Source organism: Mustelus asterias, chromosome 5 (genome assembly GCF_964213995.1).
Source record: "Mustelus asterias chromosome 5, sMusAst1.hap1.1, whole genome shotgun sequence".
Classification (NCBI taxonomy): domain Eukaryota; kingdom Metazoa; phylum Chordata; class Chondrichthyes; order Carcharhiniformes; family Triakidae; genus Mustelus; species Mustelus asterias.
Window position 1 is genome coordinate 31331378 of NC_135805.1, and position 22516 is coordinate 31353893.

A 22516-nucleotide genomic window follows, 5' to 3' on the forward strand; every position below is an offset into this window, starting at 1 on the left:
GAAATAATATATCAAATCGCCATTTGGGGTGGGTTGATGAATGGTGCATCAATGAGCTGTAAGTAGATGGGAGCAGGGCAGGAGTGACAGGGCAGGAGCAAGGCAGCGAGCAGGGCCGGAGAGACCAGGGCAGGAGTGAGGCAGTGAGCAGGGCCAGAGTGAGGCAGCGATCAGGGCCGGAGCAGGGCAGCGAGCAGGGCCGGAGCGAGGCAGCGAGCAGGGCAGGAGCGAGGCAGTGAGCAGGGCCGGAGCGGGGCAGCGAGCGGGGCAGGAGTGAGGCAGCGAGCAGGGCAGGAGTGAGGCAGCGAGCAGGGCCGGAGTGAGGCAGCGATCAGGGCCGGAGCGAGGCAGTGAGCAGGGCAGGAGCGAGGCAGCGAGCAGGGCAGGAGCGAGGCAGCGAGCAGGGCAGGAGCGAGGCAGCGAGCAGGGCAGGAGTGAGGCAGCGAGCGGGGCAGAAGTGAGGCATCGAGCAGGGCAGGAGCGAGGCAGCGAGCAGGGCAGGAGTGAGGCAGCGAGTGAGGCAGCGAGCAGGGCAGGAGCGGGGCAGCGAGCAGGGCAGGAGTGAGGCAGCGAGTGAGGCAGCGAGCAGGGCAGGAGCGAGACAGCGAGCGGGGCCGGCGTGAGACAGCGAGCGGGGCCGGAGTGAGGCAGCGAGCGGGGCAGGAGTGAGGCAGCGAGCGGGGCAGGAGTGAGGCAGCGAGCGGGGCAGGAGTGAGGCAGTGAGCGGGGCAGGAGTGAGGCAGCGAGCGGGACAGGAGTGAGGCAGCGAGCGGGGCAGGAGTGAGGCAGCCAGCGAGGCAGGAGTGAGGCAGCGAGCGGGGCAGGAGCGAGGCAGCGAGCGGGTACAGGAGCGAGGCAGCGAGCGGGGCAGGAGCGAGGCAGCGAGCAAGGCAGCGAGCGGGGCAGGAGTGAGGCAGCGGGCGGGGTTGGAGCGAGGCAGCGGGCGGGGCAGGAGCGAGGCAGCAGGCGGGGCAGAAGTGAGGCAGCGGGCAGGAGTGAGGCAGCGGGCAGGAGCGGGGCAGGAGTGAGGCAGCGAGCAGGGCAGGAGCGAGGCAGCGAGCAGGGCCGGAGCGAGGCAGCGAGCAGGGCCAGAGCGGGGCAGCAAGCGGGGCAGGAGTGAGGTAGCGAGCAGGGCAGGGGTGAGGCAGCGACTGAGGCAGCGAGCAGGGCAGGAGCGAGACAGCGAGCAGGGCAGGAGCGAGACAGCGAGCAGGGCAGGAGCGAGGCAGTGAGCAGGGCAGAAGTGAGGCATCGAGCAGGGCAGGAGCGAGGCAGTGAGCAGGGCAGGAGTGAGGCAGTGAGTGAGGCAGTGAGCAGGGCAGAAGTGAGGCATCGAGCAGGGCAGGAGCGAGACGGCGAGCAGGGCCGGAGTGAGGCAGCGAGCAGGGCAGGAGTGAGGCAGCGAGCAGGACCAGAGTGAGGCAGCGAGCAGGGCAGGCGCGAGGCAGCGAGCAGGGCCGGAGTGAGGCAGCGAGCAGGGCCGGAGTGAGGCAGCGAGCAGGGCTGGAGTGAGGCAGCGAGCAGGGCTGGAGTGAGGCAGCGAGCAGGGCAGGAGTGAGGCAGCGAGCAGGGCAGGCGCGAGGCAGCGAGCAGGGCAGGCGCGAGGCAGCGAGCAGGGCCGCAGTGAGGCAGCGAGCAGGGGAGGCAGCGAGCAGGGCCGGAGGGAGGCAGCGAGCAGGGCCGGAGGGAGGCAGCGAGCAGGGCCGGAGTGAGGCAGCGAGCAGGGCCGCAGTGAGGCAGCGAGCAGGGCCGGAGGGAGGCAGCGAGCAGGGGAGGCACGAGGCAGCGAGCAGGGCAGGCGCGAGGCTGCGAGCAGGGCCGCAGTGAGGCAGCGAGCAGGGGAGGCACGAGGCAGCGAGCAGGGCAGGAGTGAGGCACCGAGCAGGGCCAGAGTGAGGCAGCGAGTGAGGCAGCGAGCAGGGGAGGCGCGAGGCAGCGAGCAGGGCCGGAGCGAGGCAGCGAGCAGGGCAGGAGTGAGGCAGCGAGCAGGGGAGGCGCGAGGCAGCGAGCAGGGCCGGAGCGAGGCAGCGAGCAGGGCAGGAGCGAGGCAGCGAGCAGGGCAGGAGTGAGGCAACGAGCAGGGCAGGAGTGAGGCAGCGAGCAGGGCCGGAGTGAGGCAGCGAGCAGGGGAGGCGCGAGGCAGCGAGCAGGGCAGGAGCGGGGCAGGAGCGAGGCAGCGAGCAGGGCCAGAGGGAGTCAGCGAGTGAGGCAGCGAGCAGGGCAGGCGCGAGGCAGCGAGCAGGGCAGGAGCGAGGCAGCGAGCAGGGCAGGAGCGAGGCAGCGAGCATGGCCGGAGCGAGGCAGCGAGCAGGGCCGTAGTGAGGCAGCGAGCAGGGGAGGCGCGAGGCAGCGAGCAGGGCAGGAGCGAGGCAGCGAGCAGGGCCGGAGCGAGGCAGCGAGCAGGGCCGGAGGGAGGCAGCGAGCAGGGGAGGCGCGAGGCAGCGAGCAGGGCAGGCGCGAGGCTGCGAGCAGGGCCGCAGTGAGGCAGCGAGCAGGGGAGGCACGAGGCAGCGAGCAGGGCAGGAGTGAGGCACCGAGCAGGGCCAGAGTGAGGCAGCGAGTGAGGCAGCGAGCAGGGGAGGCGCGAGGCAGCGAGCAGGGCCGGAGCGAGGCAGCGAGCAGGGCAGGAGTGAGGCAGCGAGCAGGGGAGGCGCGAGGCAGCGAGCAGGGCCGGAGCGAGGCAGCGAGCAGGGCAGGAGCGAGGCAGCGAGCAGGGCAGGAGTGAGGCAACGAGCAGGGCAGGAGTGAGGCAGCGAGCAGGGCCGGAGTGAGGCAGCGAGCAGGGGAGGCGCGAGGCAGCGAGCAGGGCAGGAGCGGGGCAGGAGCGAGGCAGCGAGCAGGGCCAGAGGGAGTCAGCGAGTGAGGCAGCGAGCAGGGCAGGCGCGAGGCAGCGAGCAGGGCAGGAGCGAGGCAGCGAGCAGGGCAGGAGCGAGGCAGCGAGCATGGCCGGAGCGAGGCAGCGAGCAGGGCCGTAGTGAGGCAGCGAGCAGGGGAGGCGCGAGGCAGCGAGCAGGGCAGGAGCGAGGCAGCGAGCAGGGCCGGAGCGAGGCAGCGAGCAGGGCCGGAGGGAGGCAGCGAGCAGGGGAGGCGCGAGGCAGCGAGCAGGGCAGGAGCGAGGCAGCGAGCAGGGCCGGAGTGAGGCAGCGAGCGGGGCAGGAGCGAGGCAGCGAGCGGGGCAGGAGCGAGGCAGCGAGCGGGGCAGGAGCGAGGCAGCGAGCAGGGCAGGAGCGAGGCAACGAGCAGGGCCGGAGGGAGGCAGCGAGCAGGGCCGTAGTGTGGCAGCGAGCAGGGGAGGCGCGAGGCAGCGAGCAGGGCAGGAGCGAGGCAGCGAGCAGGGCAGGAGCGAGGCAGCTAGCAGGGCAGGAGCGAGGCAGCGAGCAGGGTCGGAGTGAGGCAGCGAGCGGGGCAGGAGCGAGGCAGCGAGCAGGGCAGGAGCGAGGCAGCGAGCAGGGCCGGAGGGAGACAGCGAGCAGGGCAGGCGCGAGGCAGCGAGCAGGACCAGAGTGAGGCAGCGAGCAGGGCAGGAGCGAGGCAGCGAGCAGGACCAGAGTGAGGCAGCGAGCAGGGCAGGAGCGAGGCAGCGAGCAGGACCAGAGTGAGGCAGCGAGCAGGGCAGGAGCGAGGCAGCGAGCAGGACCAGAGTGAGGCAGCGAGCAGGGCAGGAGCGAGGCAGCGAGCAGGACCAGAGTGAGGCAGCGAGCAGGGCAGGAGCGAGGCAGCGAGCAGGACCAGAGTGAGGCAGCGAGCAGGGCAGGAGCGAGGCAGCGAGCAGGACCAGAGTGAGGCAGCGAGCAGGGCAGGAGCGAGGCAGCGAGCAGGGCCGGAGGGAGGCAGCGAGCAGGGCAGGCGCGAGGCAGCGAGCAGGACCAGAGTGAGGCAGCGTGCGGGGCAGGAGCGAGGCAGCGAGCAGGGCCGGAGCGAGGCAGCGAGCAGGGCCGGAGCAAGGCAGCGAGCAGGGCAGGAGCGAGGCAGCGAGCAGGGCCGGAGTGAGGCAGCGAGCGGGGCAGGAGCGAGGCAGCGAGCGGGGCAGGAGTGAGGCAGCGAGCAGGGCCGGAGCGAGGCAGCGATCAGGGCCGGAGTGAGGCAGCGAGCGGGGCCGGAGCGAGGCAGCGAGCGGGGCAGGAGCGAGGCAGCGAGCGGGGCAGGAGCGAGGCAGCGAGCGGGGCCGGAGTGAGGCAGCGAGCAGGGCAGGAGTGAGGCAGCGAGCAGGGCAGGAGTGAGGCAGCGAGCAGGGCAGGAGTGAGGCAGCGAGCAGGGCAGGAGTGAGGCAGCGAGCAGGCATTGGCAAAGCGGTAGCAAGCGTGGTAGGAGTGAGATTTATAAGCGGGGTGGGCATGTAGAACAGCAGCACAATATCAAACAGGGCCAGCATATGATGTCAAGCAAGGCGTCAGGAGGGGCCGGAGTGCGATGCCGATCGGGGCCCGAGTGAGTCAATGAGCGTGTGTGGAGCAGGACAGATCTGGGAACCTCCAATACCAACAGCTGAGGTTGCAGACAAACTTCCCAACACAACCCTGTTTCACTGCTCTGCCAATGACTATGACAATGTGTAATGAGTGTGATGATGCACAACTCCAAAGCCAACGCTGCACAGAAAGAACGGAAATAACAGCACAAATTAGAAAAACGGGCGAAAGAATAAATGATTTTAAAACGAAAAAACAGGGCAACTTAAAGCAGGGGCTTACTGCTGATCAAAGAAACATAGAAACTAGAAGCCATTCGGCCCTTCAAGTCTGCTCTGCCATTCATTTTGATCATGGCTGACCATCAAATTCAATCTCCTGATCTCCCCCTCTCACCCATATCCTTTTGTCTCTTTAGCCCCAAGAGCTACATCTAATTTCTTCTTGAAATCAGACGTTTTGGCCTCATTCAGTGGTAGCGAATTCCACACATTCACCACCCTCTGGGTGAAGAAATTTCTCCTCACCTCAGTTCTAAAAGGTTTACCCCTTATCCTCAAATTATGACCCCTAGCTCTGGACTCCCCCACCATTGGGAACATCCTTTCTGAATCTACCCTGTCTAATCCTGTTAGAATTTTATATGTTTCTATAAGATCCCCTCTCACTCTTCGAAACTCCAGTGAATATAATCCTAACCAATTTAGTCTTTCCACATATGACAGATCTGCCACCCCAGGAATCAGCCTGTTAAACCTTCACTGTACTCCCTCTATAGCAAGGACATCCTTCCTCAGATAAGGACACCAAAACTGCACGCAATACTCCAGGTGTTGCCTCACTAACACCCTATAAAATTGCAGCAAAATCCCTATCCATATACTCAAATCCTCTCGGTATGAAGGTAACATACCATTTGCCTTCTTCACTGCTTGCTGTATCTGCGCGCTTACTTTCAGCGATTGATGCACTAGGACACCAAGGTCTCACCCTCTGTGTGAAAAAATTGCCCCTCTCACCTTAAACCTATGCCCTCTAGTTTTAGACTCCCCTACCTTTGGGAAAAGATACTGACTATCTACCTTGTCTATGCCCCTCATTATTTTATAGACCTCTATAAGGTCACCCATCAGCCTCCTACGCTCCAGAGAAAAAAGTCCCAGTCTATTCAGCCTCTCCATATAACTCAATCCATCAAGTCCCGGTAGCACCCGAGTAAATCTTTTCTGCATTCTTTCTAGTTTAATAATATCCTTTCTATAATAGGGTGACCAGGATTGCACACGGTATTCCAAGTGTGGCCTTTCCAATGTCTTGTACAACTTCAACAAGACGTCCCAACTCCTGTATTCAATGTTCTGACCGATGAAACCAAGCATGCAGAATCCTTCTTCACCACTCTGTTCACCTGTGACTCCACTTTCAAGGAGCTATGAACATATACCCCTAGATCTCTTTGTTCTGGAACTCTCCCCAATGCCCTACCATTAACTGAGTAAGTCCTGCCCTGGATCAGTCTACCAAAATGCATCATCTCGCATTTGTCGAAATTAAACTCCATCTGCCATTTGTCAGCCCACTGGCCCAATTGATCAAGATCCCGTTGCAATTGGAGATAACTTTCTTCACTGTCCACTATGCCACCAATCTTGGTGTCATCTGCAAACTTACTAACCATGCCCCCTATATTCTCATCCAAATCATTAATATAAATGACAAATAACAGTGGACCCAGCACTGATCCCTGAGGCACACCGCTGGTCACAGGCCTCCAGTTTGAAAAACAACTCTCTACAACCACCCTCTGGCTTCTTTTGTATCCAGAGTAAATGTATAGGGTTATGGGGGTAGGGCCTGGGTGGGATTGTGTTCGTTGCAGATTCGATGGGCCGAATGGCCTCCTTCTGCACTGTAGGGATTCTATGATCCTCTGTAATGTAAACAGTTGGAGTCCTAGCACAGATCCTTTGTGGAACCCCACTAGTCACTGACTGCCAATCAGAAAAGGACTCATTTATGCCAACTCTTTGCTTCCTATCTGCTAACCAGCTTTCTATCCATCTCAAGACATTACCTGCAATCCCATGTGCTTTAACTTTACATTGTAGTCTGTTATGTGAGACCTTGTCGAAAGCCTTCTGAAAACCTAAATAAACCACATGCATTGGTTCTCCTCAGTAAACTCTATTAGTTACATCCTCAAAGAACAAGAACAAAGAAAATTACAGCACAGGAACAGGCCCTTCGGCCCTCCAAGCCTGCACCAACCATGCTGCCCGACTGAACTAAAACCCCCTACCTTTCCGGGGATCATATCCCTCCATACTCATCCTATTCATGTATTTGTCAAGATGCCCCTTAAAAGTCATGATCGTATCTGCTTCCACTGCTTCAATCCCATCAATTTCCTTAAAACCTCCCCCGGCAGCAAGTTCCAGGCACCCACCACCCTCTGTGTAAAATACTTGCCTCGTACATCTCCTTTACCTCTTGCCCCTCGCACCTTAAACCTATGCCCCCTAGTAATTGACTCTTCCACCCTGGGAAAAAGCTTCTGCCTATCCAATAAAATTCCAATAGATTCGTCAAGTATAACTTCCCTTTTGTGACTCCATGCTGACTTTGTCTGATTCTACCACTGCCTTCCAAATGCTTAGTTATGAAATCCTTGATAATGGATTCTAGCAACTTCCCCAGTACCAACGTTAGGCTCAGTGGTCGATAGTTCCCAGTTTTCTCTCTACTTCCCTTTTTGAATAATGGGCTTATATTTGCTACCCTCCAATCTGTAGGAATCAATCCAGAGTCCAAAGAATTTTGGAAAATAGCCACCAATGGGTCTACTATTTCCAGGGCCACTTCCTTAAGTACTGTGGGATAAAGATTATCAGATCCTGAAGATTTATCCGCCTTCAATCCCATCAATTTCCCTAAAACCATTTCTCTACTAATGCTGACTTCTTTCAGCTCCTCACTAAAACGTATTTCTCTCAGAACTTCTGGTACATTATTCATGTCTTCCTTTGTGAAGACTGAAGCAAAGTACAAATTTAATTCCTCGGCCATTTCCTTATTCCCCGTTATAAATTCTCTCATTTCTGACTCTAAAGGGCCTACGTTTGACAAGCTTTTGTCAATCTTTTTCTCTTTACATATCTATAGAAACTTTTACGTTCAGTTTTTATCTTCCCCTTAGCTTATTTTTAATAATTATTTTAAATATTATTTTTAATATATACTCTATTTTTCCTTCTTAATCAATCCCTTGATCCTTCTTTGCTGAATTTTAAACTGCTCCCAATCCTCAGGCCTGTTGCTTTGTGTTGCCTGAATCTGATACTGTCTCTAATTTCCCTTGTAAGCCATGGTTTGGCCACAATTCCCTTACGAATCTTGCGCCGAACAGGAATAAACAGCTTCTGGAGTTCGCCTATTCGTTCTTTAAATGCCTGCCATTTCCTGTCCACTGTGTTCCCTTTCAGTAATGTTTCCCAGTCAGTCATGGCCAATTCATGCCTCACACCATCATAGTTACCTTTATTGAGATTCGGGACCCTGGTCTCAAAATCAACTACATCACTATCCACCTTGACAAAAAATTCTACCAAATTATGGTCACTCATCCCCAAGGGTTGTCTCACAACTAAGTTGCCAACTAATCCTTTCTCATTGCACAATACCCAGTCCAAGATGGGTCTGTTCTCTTGTTGGTTCCTCAACGTATTGCTACAGAAAACCATCCCATATACACTCCAGAAATTCCTCCTCTATTGTACTGTGACTGATTTGACTCTTCCAATCTATATGCAGATTAAAGTCACCCATAATTACAGATGTTCCTTTAACACATGCACCTCTGATTTCCTGTGTAATGCGTTTCCCAACATTTCCACACAGTTTGGTAAGCCACCCCCACCAATGTTTTTTTGCCCCTTGTTGTTTCTGAACTTCACCCATATGGATTCCACATAATCGATGCTAATATCTTTCCTCAATATCGTATCAATATTATCTTTAATCAGCAATGCAACTCCACAACCTTTTCCTTTCTGTCTGTCCTTCCTAAACAGTGAATAGCTCTCATCCTTGCTCACCTTGGAGCCACGTCTCCGTAATGCCAATTATATCATACCCCTTTACATCTATCTGTGCAACTAGTTCATCCATTTTGTTTCGAATGCTTTGAAAATTCAGGTACAAAACATTAAGGTGGACACTTTTAACATTCCTTTTCCCTTTCCTACTATTTTTTGCTCGGTCCTTATCTGACTCTGGCCCTTTATTTCTCTGCCTATCACTTCTTTCCTTATTCTCCTTACTGTCTTTTCCTCTTTTTCTTAGATTTCAAATCGTGGAGTTAACACATTTGATTAAGTTAAAATTGCCAAAGAAAAGAGAAATATGGACGGGGAAGGAATGACAGTTTGCCATTCAGATTGTCTCTTTGAATTACCATGACCTCTATGGAGACCCATGATTTATAAAAATAAATGTAAATTTCCAGTGAATATCTTAAAGGGTCATGTAACAAGATTTCAAGTTTCACAACTTTTACTGCAACAGATAAACTTAAAGTAACATTGACTAACATCTTTTGTAGACAACTTGTACTTTAAGATACAGAACAGAACTTTCCCCTTTAATATTTAACACGTACCGAAAATTGAGATTAAAGATCAACCGTGATCTAATTGAATGGCAAATAGGCTTCAGGGGCTGAATGGTTCACTCCTGTTCCTATGTACCTAAGTTTACACTTTTAAGGAAAGAGAGAGAAAAAAAGCTTCACTTAGTTCTGTTGTCACAGGGTTGGATGCAAATTGTGGCATTTAAATGTTAATTTTAAATTGTTTCCCATGACAGGCGAACGTCCTTTTAAGTGTTTTGAATGTGGTAAAGGATTTTCACAGAAGCACACGCTACAGGTTCACGAAAGAATGCACACTGGGGAGCGCCCTTATCACTGCACAGTCTGCGAAAAGGCATTGACCACCAAACACTCCCTGTTGGAGCATATGAGTCTGCACACAGGTATTTAAACTGCACCTTGTTTTTTTAATCATAACTTGAATAACAAATGAATCATTACCAACAATAGATAATCAGTAAACCAACTTTTGCACCGCATGGAAGTGATTTATATCAATGATTCCTCATGAGAGACAGAACTAAGTTCTAACAGAGTACTTGTAGAGTCGTTACAACATGAGGGAGGCCATTCAGCCTATTGAGTTCATGCCAGCTCTCAATAGAGCAATCCAGTTAGTCATATTCCCCTACTCTATCCCAATAACCCTGGAAGTTATTTCCCTTCAGAGCGATTTCAGGAATCCGAACCTCATGTTTCAATGACACAAGAGATTGGAGAATGTGTTTATTTGGTAACAGATTCCACTTTGATGCTTTTTTGATGGCTCAATAGATAAATGTATCTTGTGTTATAATAATGAGTCAGACAGACCAGCAAGGTATCAGCTTGTTCAGAGTTCTTCTCTAATAATTCACAATAATTATCTTCTTGTAAGTTGCTGTTCATCCTGAGTGTATTTTCTCACAAAATTGCATTCCATAGCCCACAATTTGAATTAGTGCTTCTTGATCTATTTGGTGAATATCCTATTTTGTGTTTTATTATTGTTGTAAAGCTGCAAGATTCCATTCCAGACATTTCTGCTTTTTTCTATCCTACTTTCATTGTGTTTGTCCCAATTTCAGATCATTGTCCTTCTCTTGTGGCCAAAGGATTGGTTTTCTCTGCTAGTCACCTTTGGAAATCAGCTGAAAGTTATGTGTTTCTCATATTCCTAATTTGCTTTTATTTTATTGTTCTTTTATTTCCGACAAACAAGAAAAGCTTTAACTTCACACGCTGACTTCCAAAACTTCAAATTCTGAACGTTAAAAGAAGCAATTTGACCAAATCAAATAAAATCAAATCAAGGCTGCTCACATCATCCACTCTCCACACCTTCGGCCCAGAGGCTGACAATCTTTTGGCTGCTCCCTCAGCCTGGCTCACCGTTCCTCTGCACACCTGGCTGCTGGCCCACGCTACGCAATTGGCTTCGCCAGGGCATTCAGCTGCTACAGCTTTGCACTTTGGGTGGTGGCTGAGGTGGAAGACAGCCAGGTATCCAAGGCATGAAAAGCGGTTAGAGGGAAAGAGTGCACAAGGAGAGAGGAAAAAAAATTTAAAATGGCTGCAAAGAAGAAGCGGCTGAGCTATGAGACTTGAATTAGCCAGAAAGCAGGGCAGTTAATGCCTACGGCCATACTAGTCTGAAAACGCCCGATCTCGTCTGATCTCGGAAGCTAAGCAGACTCAGGCCTGGTTAGTACTTGGATGGGAGACCGCCTGGGAATACCAGGTGCAGTAGGCTTTTGCTGCCAGCAGAGGCTGCCCACAACACACGGTCACCGCAGCCTCGGCCCAGAGGCAGCCAATCTTTTGGCTGCTCCCTCAGCCGTTCCTCGGCACACCTGCCTGCTGGCCCATGCTACGAATTGGCTTCACCAGGGCATTCAGCTGCTACAGCCTTGCCCTTATGTGATCACAACATTATTTGTTTCTGTGATTTTGTGAGATTTTATGCTTTTGTGTCGGGGGTCAGCTTAGCTCAGATGACTGGATGACCAGTTTGCGATGTGGAGCAACGCCAACAATGCGGCTTCAATTCCCGCACCGGCTGAAGGCCCACCTTGCCCCTTGCCTGAGGTGTGGTGATCCTCGGGTTAAATCACCACTATTCCCCCTTGAGGGGGAGAGCAGCCAGTGGTCATCAGGATCACAGCGACTTTACCTTGATCACTGCTATGAGTAAGTAGTGGGGTTTATAGATACTCACATATTGCATGTGTAAGAAAAGTGAAATAGTTTTGTCTTGGTAGCTTATTCCTTTCATTCAGAGACAATGCCTATGGTTTGAAAATCCATTTGTACTGACTCAGCTAGAGCAGCATATGTGTTGCTTCTGTCCACCATCTGCTTCATTTGATTTGATTTATTATTGTTACATGTATTAGTATACAATGAAAAGTATTGTTTCTTCCGTGCAATGCAGACAGAGCATACCGTTCATAGAGAAGGAAAGGAGAGAGTGCAGAATGTAGTGTTATAGTCATAGCTAGGGTGTAGAGAAAGATCAACTTAATGCAAGGTAGGTCCGTTCAAAAGTCTGACAGCAGCAGGGAAGAAGCTGTTCTTGAGTCGGTTGGTACGTGACCTCACACTTTTGTATCTTTTTCCCAACGGAGGAAGGTGGAAGAGAGAATGTCCGGGGCATGTGGGGTCCTTAATTATGCTGGCTGCTTTTCCAAGGTAGTGGAAAGTGTAGACAGAGTCAATGGATGGGAGGCTGGTTTGCGTGATGGATTGGCTACATTCACGACCTTTTGTAGTTCCTTGCGGTCTTGCGCAGAGCAGGAGCCATACCAAGCTGTGATACAACCAGAAAGAATACTTTCTATGGTGCATCTGTAAAAGTTGGTGAGAGCCGTAGCTGACAGGCCAAATTTCCTTAGTCTTCTGAGGAAGTAGAGGTGTTGGTGGGTTTTCTTAACTATAGTGTCAGCATGGAGGAACCAGGACAGGTTGTTGGTGGCTTGGACACCTAAACACTTGAAGCTCTCACACCCTCTGAGGTACTAAGCTTACAAGAGGGGAAAATGCACTTCTTGAATATATGACTTTTTGAGATTGGCTTTCATTTTTATAGATAAAATGGTTCTAGTCATTGTTGAATATGATAGCAGTTATGAAAATCATTACATTTTGATAATCATATCAATGTGCTAATGGGATTTGTATTGTGTGATCATATTATAAATTAATTCATTCATTGCTCAGTAAAATTGCTCCATAGTTTAAATCTAAAACAAGGTCTGACTTAATTCACTTTCACTTAATAAACCCTGAAGGAAGACCAAGGAAAGTCCCAGTCATTTAAAAATAATTAATGGACGGTGCATCTACTGATCAGCTCTGGGGATGTTAACACACGTGTACCCAATAGCAGGGAGACACTGCAAAGCACTGGTGTTGTCATCTACCTATGAGAGTGATCTCAAATCAAGCATTGAAAAATCTAGAGTAAGGAGCAGTGATACAAAAGCAAAGTGTTGTGGATGCTAGAAACATAAAATGAAAGCAGAAAGAGAGGAACAAAGACGGGAACAGTTAAACGTTTCAGGTGTGTGACTTTTCATCAGCCTCAACATTGAGTTACAGAAGATGTTTGCTGATTTGGGGTGAGGAAAACTTCATGTGAAGATCGTCCCTTTGTCATCAAGTACTTCCCCGGAGCGGAGAAGCTACGACATCTTCTCCGGAGCCTTCAACATGTCATCGATGATGGCCATCCCCACACCTCCACTACTTGCCTTCAAACAACCGCACAACCTCAAACAGACCATTGTACGCAGCAAACTACCCAGCCTTCAGGAGAACAGAGCCACAGCAACCTCTGCAAGACATGCCGGATCATCGACACGGATGCCATCATCTCACGTGAGAATACCATCCACCGGGTACACGGTACATACTCTTGTGACTTGGCCAATATTGTCTACCTGAAACACTGCAGGAAAGGATGTCCCGAGGCATGGTACATTGTCGAGACCATGCAGACGCTACAACAACAGATGAATGAGCACCGCTCAACACTCACCAGGCAAGAGTGTTCTCTTCCTGTTGGGGAACACTTCAGCAGTCACAGGCATTCAGCCTCTGATCTTCGGGTAAGCATTCTCTAAGGCAGCCTTCACGACACACAACAACGCAGAATCGCTGAGCAGAAACTGATAACCAAGTTCTGCACACATGAGGACAGCCTCAACCGGGATCTTGGGTTCGTGTCACACTATCTGTAACCCCCACGACTTGTCTGGGTTTGCAAAATCTCACTAACTGTCCTGGCTGGAGACAATTCACACCTTTTTAACCTGTGCTTAACTCTCTCCACTCACATTGTCTGCATCTGTAAAGACTTGATCACCTGTTAAGACTCCATTCCAACCATTATCTTGTAATTGAGTTTGTGTCTATATATGCCCTGTTTGTGAACTGAACTCTTCACTCACCTGATGAAGGGGCAATGCTCCGAAAGCTCGTGCTACCAAATAAACCTGTTGGATTTTAACCTGGTGTTGTGAGACTACTTCATGTGACGACAACTTTGTCAAATGCTATCCCACCCTCCACCCCACCCTCTCTGCCCAGGCCCATGTCATTGCACCAGTTATAGATCACCACTGGTCAAAGAAGATTGCCTGGCCTGCTTCTCAGTGAGAGAGCGATATAAATTATTACTGTGTGTTTGAAAAAACCTTTGTTCAAAATAAGATATTTTGACAAAATTCTTGCAATCACAATGTGGACAAATGTTTTACAATGTTCAAAAATAGCAGCTATCTGTGGCGCTGTGAAGTCAGACAGGTTTTCAGACATAGGCCTGTGCAATTTGAAGCGATTACCAACATTAGGCAGACATCTGTATAGAACAAACACTGGACCTCCTCGTGAACCTGCTCCTGGGCCTGGCCAAACTTGCCATTAATAGATGCAGGTAGCGTGTGATTGGGGGGCTTGCCCGACCTGACTGTCTGCCCCTCTACCGTGGCTACATTCACGGCTGAGTGTCCCTGGAGAGGGAGCATGCAATGTCCATGGGCACCATCGAGGCCTTCCATGCACATGGGGCACTGCAGGGACTAGGATTTCTTATCGATCCTTGTAATCATCTTTTGGTTTAAGTTTCATTCGTGAGTTGTTTTTGTTTCGGGCGGTTCCCATTCAAGGGGCTGCCCCCTTTCACTTTGTCTCTCAGTTTGTTTATTTGGTTTAATTTTTTTCAACAAAGCAGTTGGAACAAACACTGCTCTCCATTTGTGTTACCACTGACTGTCTGTCCCTCTACTGTGGCTACATTCAGGGCTGGGTGTCCCTGGAGAGGGAGCATGCAATGTCCATGGGCACCATCTAGGCCTTCCATGCACATGGGGCACTGCAGGGACTAGGATGCCTGATGTCTGCTAGACATTCAACATTTTTAAATTTATTTTTAAACATTGTCAATATGTAATGATACTGTATTATTATGTACTGTTGCTGCATTCATACTTCTATTCAATTTGCAGTTTTTTATATATATAATTACCAGACAACCTTCACTAAAAATGTAATTTTTATTTTAAGGAAAGAAAGCTTTTAACTGTGACCAGTGTGGAAAGTTTTTTACTCAGAGGAGACAACTGAAGAGCCACTACAGGATCCATACAGGTATAATGTGCAGTTTGTAACATGTACCCCCGGCTTGTTAGAATTCGAAAATAAAAATGTGCTGCAAGTTGTTTTTTTATCAAAAATGTCATAATATAACCAGTATAAATTACTGAAATGTTGCTCTTGTGTCTTTGATCAGCTCTGAACTGGATATGTCCTTTGGGAGTATCCCAAGTATTTTCTTCTCAACAGCAACAACTTGTATTTATGTAGTGCCTTTGACACAGTGCAAACTGTGGTCCAGTTGGTAGCACTGCCACCTTTGAGTCAAAAGGGCAAATGGTCAAGTCCCACTCCAGAGCCTTGAGCACCAAAATCTAGAATGATGCTCTGGTGCAGAATGAGGGAATGCAGCACTGTTGGAGGTGAGAAATCCAGATCAGATATTAACCTGGGACCTTGTCTGCCCTTTCAAGTGGACATAAAATAATCCACGGTTCAATATTTTGAAGAACAGTCTTATCCCAGGTGTCATGACCTGCATTTCTCCCTCAGCCTGGTCATTATCACATTGCTGTTTGTGGGAGCTTTTTGTGTGCAAATAACGACCATGTTTCCTGCACCACACTTAAAAAAAGGTGTTTCATTCAAGTTAAAAAAGTTTATTTATTAGTCACAAGTAAGGCTTACCTTAACACTGCAATGAAGTTACTTTGAAATTCCCCTAGTCGCCACATTCCGGCGCCTGTTTGGGCCAGTGCACCTAACCAGCACGTCTTTCGGACTGTGGGAGGAAACCGGAGCACCCAGAGGAAACCCACGCAGACATGGGGAGAACGTGCAGACTCCACACAGACAGTGACCCAAGCCGGGAATCAAACCCAGGTCCCTGGCGCTGTGAGGCAGCAGTGCTAACTACTGTGCCACCGTGCCACCCCATTGTAACATTCATTTGTAACACACTGTGGGATGTCCTGGGATCATGAAAGATGCTATATAAATGCAAGTATTGTAAAATTTCCCACGGCACTGGAACCATATTAAACAAAATCTAACAGAGAAAGGAGCCAGATAGAGCTATTAAGATTGATGATCCAAATCTGGGCAAGAGGTAGACATTAAGGTGCATTTTAAAGGAGGGCAGAGAAGAGAAAGAAGAGAGAGGGAATACACAATTTAAGTCCAGGGAGTTGAAGGTGGTGTTGGAGTGATCATAGAAATCATAGAAACCCTACAGTACAGAAAGAGGCCATTCGGCCCATCGAGTCTGCACCGACCACAGTTCCACCCAGGCCCTACCCCCATATCCCTACATATTTTACCCACTAATCCCTCTAACCTACGCATCTCAGGACACTAAGGGGCAATTTTAGCATGGCCAATCAACCTAACCCGCACATCTTTGGACAGTGAAAACAGAGTATGTGCAAAAGGCTAGAATTGGAGAAGTACAGAACTCTCAGAGGGTTGTAAGGACTGGAGCAGGTTACAGAGATAGGGAGTGGCGAGGTCATGGAAGATTTTCAAGTAAAGGTGAGGATTCTCCATGTAATTGATCAGCTAAGTTTGATTCCTTGTTACTCTTCAGAAGGGAGCCAAGCGTGAGCCTTGTAGATTCACACATTAACTTCCTTTAAGTTCTCTTATTATTCAATACTGCAGTATTCTTGGTGTTGGGTTTTGCTTATTTTGCAAGTCAGTTTTCTTTTTCTTCGCCATTCCCCCTATCATAATGTCAAATGATGGTGTCGTTCAGAAAATGTCACTAAGAAAATGTCTTCTCATTTGCTGGCTATTTTAAATCAGTGTGCTGGTTACTGACCTGGGTTAACCCCAGGATTTAGCAGAAACCCTGTGGTTATTATAGAGAGCTCAGCAGCTGTGTTGTAAATGGTTATATAAAACATAATACTTGTAAGAAATGGCCATATTTGAGCCATAAGAAATGCTCATTTGTGAAAGGACTGTTGCATCCAATTTCAGTGCATTCCTGTGCCAGATTTACAATGTCTGCAACACTAATTGTTGCTTTATGTATTTTACAATCCTTGATGAGATGCTCGTTACAGGATAGAAATTACCATTGGTGAATCAATATATGAATTCTCAATACATTTAATCATTTGAGTTAATAGCTGCATTAAAGTTTAGGGAGATAAGTCATTTCATGTAATCATGGAATGGTTGTAACACAGAAGGGGACCATTTAGCTGGTCATGCCTGTGCCAGCTTTCTGCAAGAACAACTCAGCTAGTTCCTTCTCTCTCACCTTTTCCCTGCAATTCTACAGATCTTTTCTCTTCGGGTAATTATCTAATTCCCTTTTATTCATTTATGGGATGCGGGCTTCGTTGGCTAGACCTGCATTTATTGCCCATCCCTAGTTGCTCTTGAACTGCCGCAGTCCCTGAAGTGTAGGTACACCCACAGTGCTGTTAGGAAGGGAGTTTCAGGATTTTGACGCAGTGACAGTGAGGGAACGGCGATATATTGACAGTCCAAAGATATGCGAGTTAGGTGGATTCGTCATGCTAAATTGCCCCTTAGTGTTGGGGGGACTTGCTGGGTAAATACATGGGGTTATAGGGTTACGGCCTGGGTGGGATTGAGGTCGGTGCAGACTCGATGGGCCGAATGGCCTCCTTCTGCACTGTTGGATTCTATGATTCTATATTTGGAACGCCACAACTGATTCTGCCTCCACCACACTCCCAAACACTGCTTTCCAGATCGTAACCACTCGCTGCATAAAAAAGCCTTTCCTCATGGTTCTTTTGCCACTCACCTTCAATCAGTATGCTCTTGTTCTTGGCCCTGACAGCCAGTTGGTAAAAGATTAAGCTAGAAGTCAAAGTCTGTTTTATTCACAAAGTGAAACATTACAGACGTATAACTCTTAACTCTATAATCACCACCAGTGTCACTAAGTGTCTCTTCATATGTGCTCAGGTCATCATCTAATGAATGCCCTCCACCTGTATATCCTTAACCAGAATTTATATGGTTAACAGATCCTTCCACCAACATGAACAGTTTATCCCTATATATTCTGTGCAGCCCCCTTATGATTTTGTACACCTCCATCAAATCTCCTTTCAACCTTCTCTTTAAGGTGAATTACCCCATCTTCTCCAATCTATCCACGTAACTGAAATCCCTCACCCCCAGAACCATTTTGTGAATCTTGTGTGCACCCTCTAATGTCTTCATATTCTTCCCTAAGTGTTGTGCCCAGAATTGGACACAATACTCCAGCTGAAGCCAAACCAGCGTTTTACTAAAATTCACCATAACCTCCTTACTTTTGTGCTCTGTAACCTCTATTTATAAAGCCAAGGACCTTGTGTGCCTTATTAACCGCTTTCAAAACCTGCCCTGCCAGCTTCGGTGATTTGTGCACATATACCTGCAGGAAATTATTTGGTATCATTTCACTGGCATTCATAGGTTCAGTAATTAGTCTCACAACACCAGGTTAAAGTCCAACAGGTTTATTTGGTAGCACAAGCTTTTGAAGCGTTGCCCCTTCACCAGGTGAGTCACCTGATGAAGGGGCAACGCTCCCAAAGCTCGTGCTACCAAATAAACCTGTTGAACTTTAACCTGGTGTTGTGAGACTACTTACTGTGCCTACCCCTGTCCAATGCCGGCAACTCCACATCATTCATAGGTTGGCAGTGTCTACAGTTATTTCTGCCCTACCCTTTTTATGCAGAAACTTAAATTATAACTTAAGTTATTTTCAGCTGGGCTCAAAAACATTAAATATGCAGACGTAATTTTCACAAGATGTATTGATGTTGCAATGTTAAATATTTTTCCACAATATATTGTGGTAGAAATGTGAGGTGATGCATTTGGGGAGGTCAAACAAGGCAAAGGATTTCACAATAAATACCTGGGTAATGAGAGGTGTTGAGGAAGTGAGGGACCTTGGAGTGAATGTCCACAGATCCCGAAGGGTAGCAGGACAGGTCAACAAGCTGGTTAAGAAGGCTTATGGGGACCTTTCATTTATCAGCAGGCGTGTAGAATGTAAGAGCAGGGAAGTTATGTTGGAACTGTATTAATCATTTGTTAGGCCACAACTTGAGTACTGTGCACAGTTCTGATCACCTCATTACAGAAAGGATGTAATTGCATTAGCGAGGGTACAGAGGAGATTTACAAGGATGTGGCCAGGACTGGAAAATAGCAGCTATGAGGAAAGATTGGATAGGCTGCAGTCATTCTCCTTGGAACAGAGGAGGCTGAGGAGAGATTTGATTGAAGTGTACAAAATTGTGAGGGACCTGGATAGAGTGAATGGGAAGAGCCTACTTACTTTAGCAGAGAGATCAGTAACCCGGTGGCTTACATTTAAAATGAATTAAAGAAAGATTGGAGGGGAGGTGAAGAAAAGGTTTTTCATCCCAGAGGGTAGTAAGAGTCTGGAACTCACTGCCTGAAAGGACAATAGAGATAGAAACCCTCAACATATTTAAAAGGATATGCTCCTCAAGTGCCATAATCTACAGGGCTGCAAAGCGAATGTTAGAAAGTAGGATGAAGCTGGGTGGCTTATTTTTCAGCCAGGCAGACACGGTGGGCCAAGTGGCGCCTCTCTATGCTGTACACCTGCAATGATTCTATTCTATGTTTTGCTAGGTCAATCTATGCCCGAATGTGTGCACTGTCATCGTAAATTCATGGATGCTGCTCAGTTGAAGAAACATCTGAGAACACACACAGGTAATTTGCACTTCGAAAAATGGGGATGGCACAGTAACTCATTTTTGATAAAATGTGAACATGTGAGAAACCAGTGAAAAATAGGATACAAAGTTTGAAACTAACTTGAAAAAATAGGACAACAGGATTGTACCGTCTAGTTCTACCTGGACAAGTCTGGGGACAGAGTTGAATGAAATGGGACAGAGTTTTTGCCTGGAGGCAAAGAAAGCTGGCTTTTGTTTCATGGCAGTTTGGAGAAGATTCTGCCTGAGCTATGATTTGTCATACAGACGGAGGTGGTTACAGAATTCAGGCTGAACTCAGAGGGAGAGAGCTCTGGTTGTTGATAATATAGATTTGGAAAGTGAGCGTGTACCTGTGGCTAATTCCTCTGAGGCGGCAAGTAAATAATGAAAAGAAGGGGTCCAAAGTGAAGTCTTGGAGCACTCAGAAGATGAGTGTGAGGAGACGCGAGTTCGCACTATTGCTAAAGCACAGTTAGGACAAATAGGTGGAACAAAACAGGCGTGGTCTCACTAGAAGTACAACAGATACGGAGATGGAAGGAATGGTTGAGTATCAAACAATGGCAGGGAGGCCAAGGAGAACAAATGGAAATGGCACAACATGGCTGCAGTCAGAGGAGACGTCATCACTGACTTTTACTTGGGCAGTTTTGATCCTAAGAGGAGGGTTTAAACAAAATATCTTTGAGTGAAAAATGTGTGATTGATGGTTGAGGAGGCGGGAGTATTCAAGGTATTTTTCTTGAGGATGGGGGTGACAATAGCACTTGAAGGAAATGGGTGTATATGTGAGCAGAGACAGTCGTTTAGGATTTGGTGACTAACCACCAGAGATTTATGAAACCAGATGTGCTTGATGCTAATACTGGTGGAACAGTGCCTTTTCCTGCCGCTAACACCAACAGATGCAGATGCTGGAAATGCATCAGAAGTCTTTCAGCATTAAACATGGGTTAACATTTCAGGGCAACTTCTGTCAGAAAAAGATACATAGTCATGGTAACCAACTATGGTGATAATCCTCACTTACCATTGATTTTTCAGGTGAGAAACCATTTACGTGTGAGATTTGCGGTAAATGTTTTACTGCAAAGAATACCCTGCAGACCCACATAAGAATCCACAGGTATGTAATTTTGTATTTCACAATGTTAACATTGCTTGTGTTAATTTGAATATAAAATAATATAATTGTAGTGGACTAATCCATTGTCTATACTTAAACATTTATTATCTCTACTTAAACATTACTGGAGTTGTGTTTTTGACTTCATCTGTTGAGGAAAGAAATACTTGATTTACAAAAGGAAGAATTTTCTTCTATAACACCTTTCACAATCTTGGGACATTCCAAATTGCTTTACTGGCCAGGAATCCTTTTGGAGCCCAGTCACTGTTGTAATGTAGAGAAACATGATGGTCAGTTGGTGAACAGAATGATCCCACAATCAGCAGTGGAGCAAGTGTACAGTTAATCTGTTTTTGGTCAGGAGATAAGAACAGAAAAACCCTTCAGCCCTTGAGTATTCTCCACCGTTAAATTTATTCACGGCTCATCTGCACTTGAACTCTATTTCTCTGTTCTAGAACTCAATACCCTTACCTTACGAAAATCTTATCTCAATCTCGAAAGCCCCGATTGTTCTAACATTGTCTTTTTGGAGGGACAGTAAGTAATCTCACAACACCAGGTTAAAGTCCAACAGGTTTATTTGGTAGCACGAGCTTTCGGAGCGCTGCCCCTTCATCAGGTAGGCACTCACCTGATGAAGGGGCAGCCCTCTGAAAGCTCGTGCTACCAAATAAACCTGTTGGACTTTAACCTGGTGTTGTGAGACTTCTTATTGTGCCTACCCCAGTCCAACGCCGGCATCTCCACTTTTTGGAGGGAATACCAGATTGATATTACCCATTGGTGTGGAATAATTCTTCTTGGTTTTACTCTTGAATAGCCTTCTTCGAACTTTAAAATTATGCCCCCTGCTCTTGATTCCCAAGCTGAATGTATAGTTTCTTTGTATCTACTCTGTCCTCTCTGTCTGAGGGAATGCAGGCCAAGTTTAAGTGCCTGTCCTCATTATTTGACCATGTTAGCGATGGTGATGTGCATCCAGATCCCAAAATCTCTCCGCATCGCTGGTACCTGGTTACTCACCATTTGTTTTTCTTTGATCCAAAGTGGTAGACTCACACCGGGCCTCATTGAACTCCATTTGCCATAGTTTTACTCATTCATTTAATATGTCTGTGTCCCTTTGCAACTTCCTAATCCCGCATGCACTTTTACCAAACTTTCTATCTTAGTTTCATCAATAAACTTAGATCTCACAGAATTATACAGTACAGAAGGACTCAATTCAGCCCATTGTGCCTGCTCTTTGAGAGAGTATTAAATTAATCCCATTCCCCAGCTCTTTCCCATAGCCCTGCAGTTTTTTTCCATTTCAACTATTTATCCAATTCTCTTCTGGGTATTATTATTGAATCACCTACTGTGTGCCTGAATCAGCTCATGTGCTGAAAGCATGTACCCATGCCTTGTCACCTCTAGACGTGACTATTTCAATACACTTCTGTCCAACCTCACTCACATTCAACCACACTCTACCCTCTGTGAACTTCAAATCATCCAAATCTCTGCTCCCCATGTCCTAACTTGCAATAAATTACATCCCTGCATTACCCCTGCGCTCGCTAAGCTAAAGCTCCTTTTTATGCAATGCCTTGATTTTAAAATTGATCCTTATTTTCAAATCTCTCCAGTTTTTTCTTCATCTTTAACTGTAATCTCCTCCAGTCCTATTACATCCAGTATCTGCGCTCCTCTAATTCTGACCTCTTGATCATTCCCGATGTTAATCATTCACCTTTGATGGCTGTGTCCTCAGCTACCCAAGCTCTGCGCTCTGGAATTTCCTCCCTCTGCCTCTCTATCTCTCCTCCTTAAACGTTCTCCTTCGAACCTACCACTTTAACTGAGGTTTTGCTTATCCTTTCTAGTATCTGCTTCTGTGAATTGGTGTCAAATAATACATCTATGAAGCACCTAGTGATATTTTTCTGCATTAAAGGTGCTATATAATTATAAGTTGTCACTGAATCTGCGACCACCATTTCAGATAGTTCATTCCAGATCATCATAATTCTCT

The 22516-nt window shown here is 48.2% G+C and overlaps 1 protein-coding gene and 1 non-coding gene across 2 annotated transcripts in view; both read left to right on the top strand.

The window, feature by feature from the left end:
• The window catches only part of zbtb24 (zinc finger and BTB domain containing 24), a 33475-nt gene that overhangs the window by 8250 nt on the left and 2709 nt on the right, over positions 1-22516 (top strand). The window contains exons 3-6 of the mRNA XM_078212368.1: positions 9273-9440; positions 14602-14685; positions 19276-19359; positions 20412-20493. Coding sequence (XP_078068494.1) covers positions 9273-9440; positions 14602-14685; positions 19276-19359; positions 20412-20493 — 418 coding nt within the window. The remainder of the gene's footprint in view (positions 1-9272; positions 9441-14601; positions 14686-19275; positions 19360-20411; positions 20494-22516) is intronic.
• Positions 10671-10789, top strand: LOC144494315 (5S ribosomal RNA). The gene has a single exon (XR_013497935.1). It is a non-coding gene; the product is annotated as a 5S ribosomal RNA (ribosomal RNA).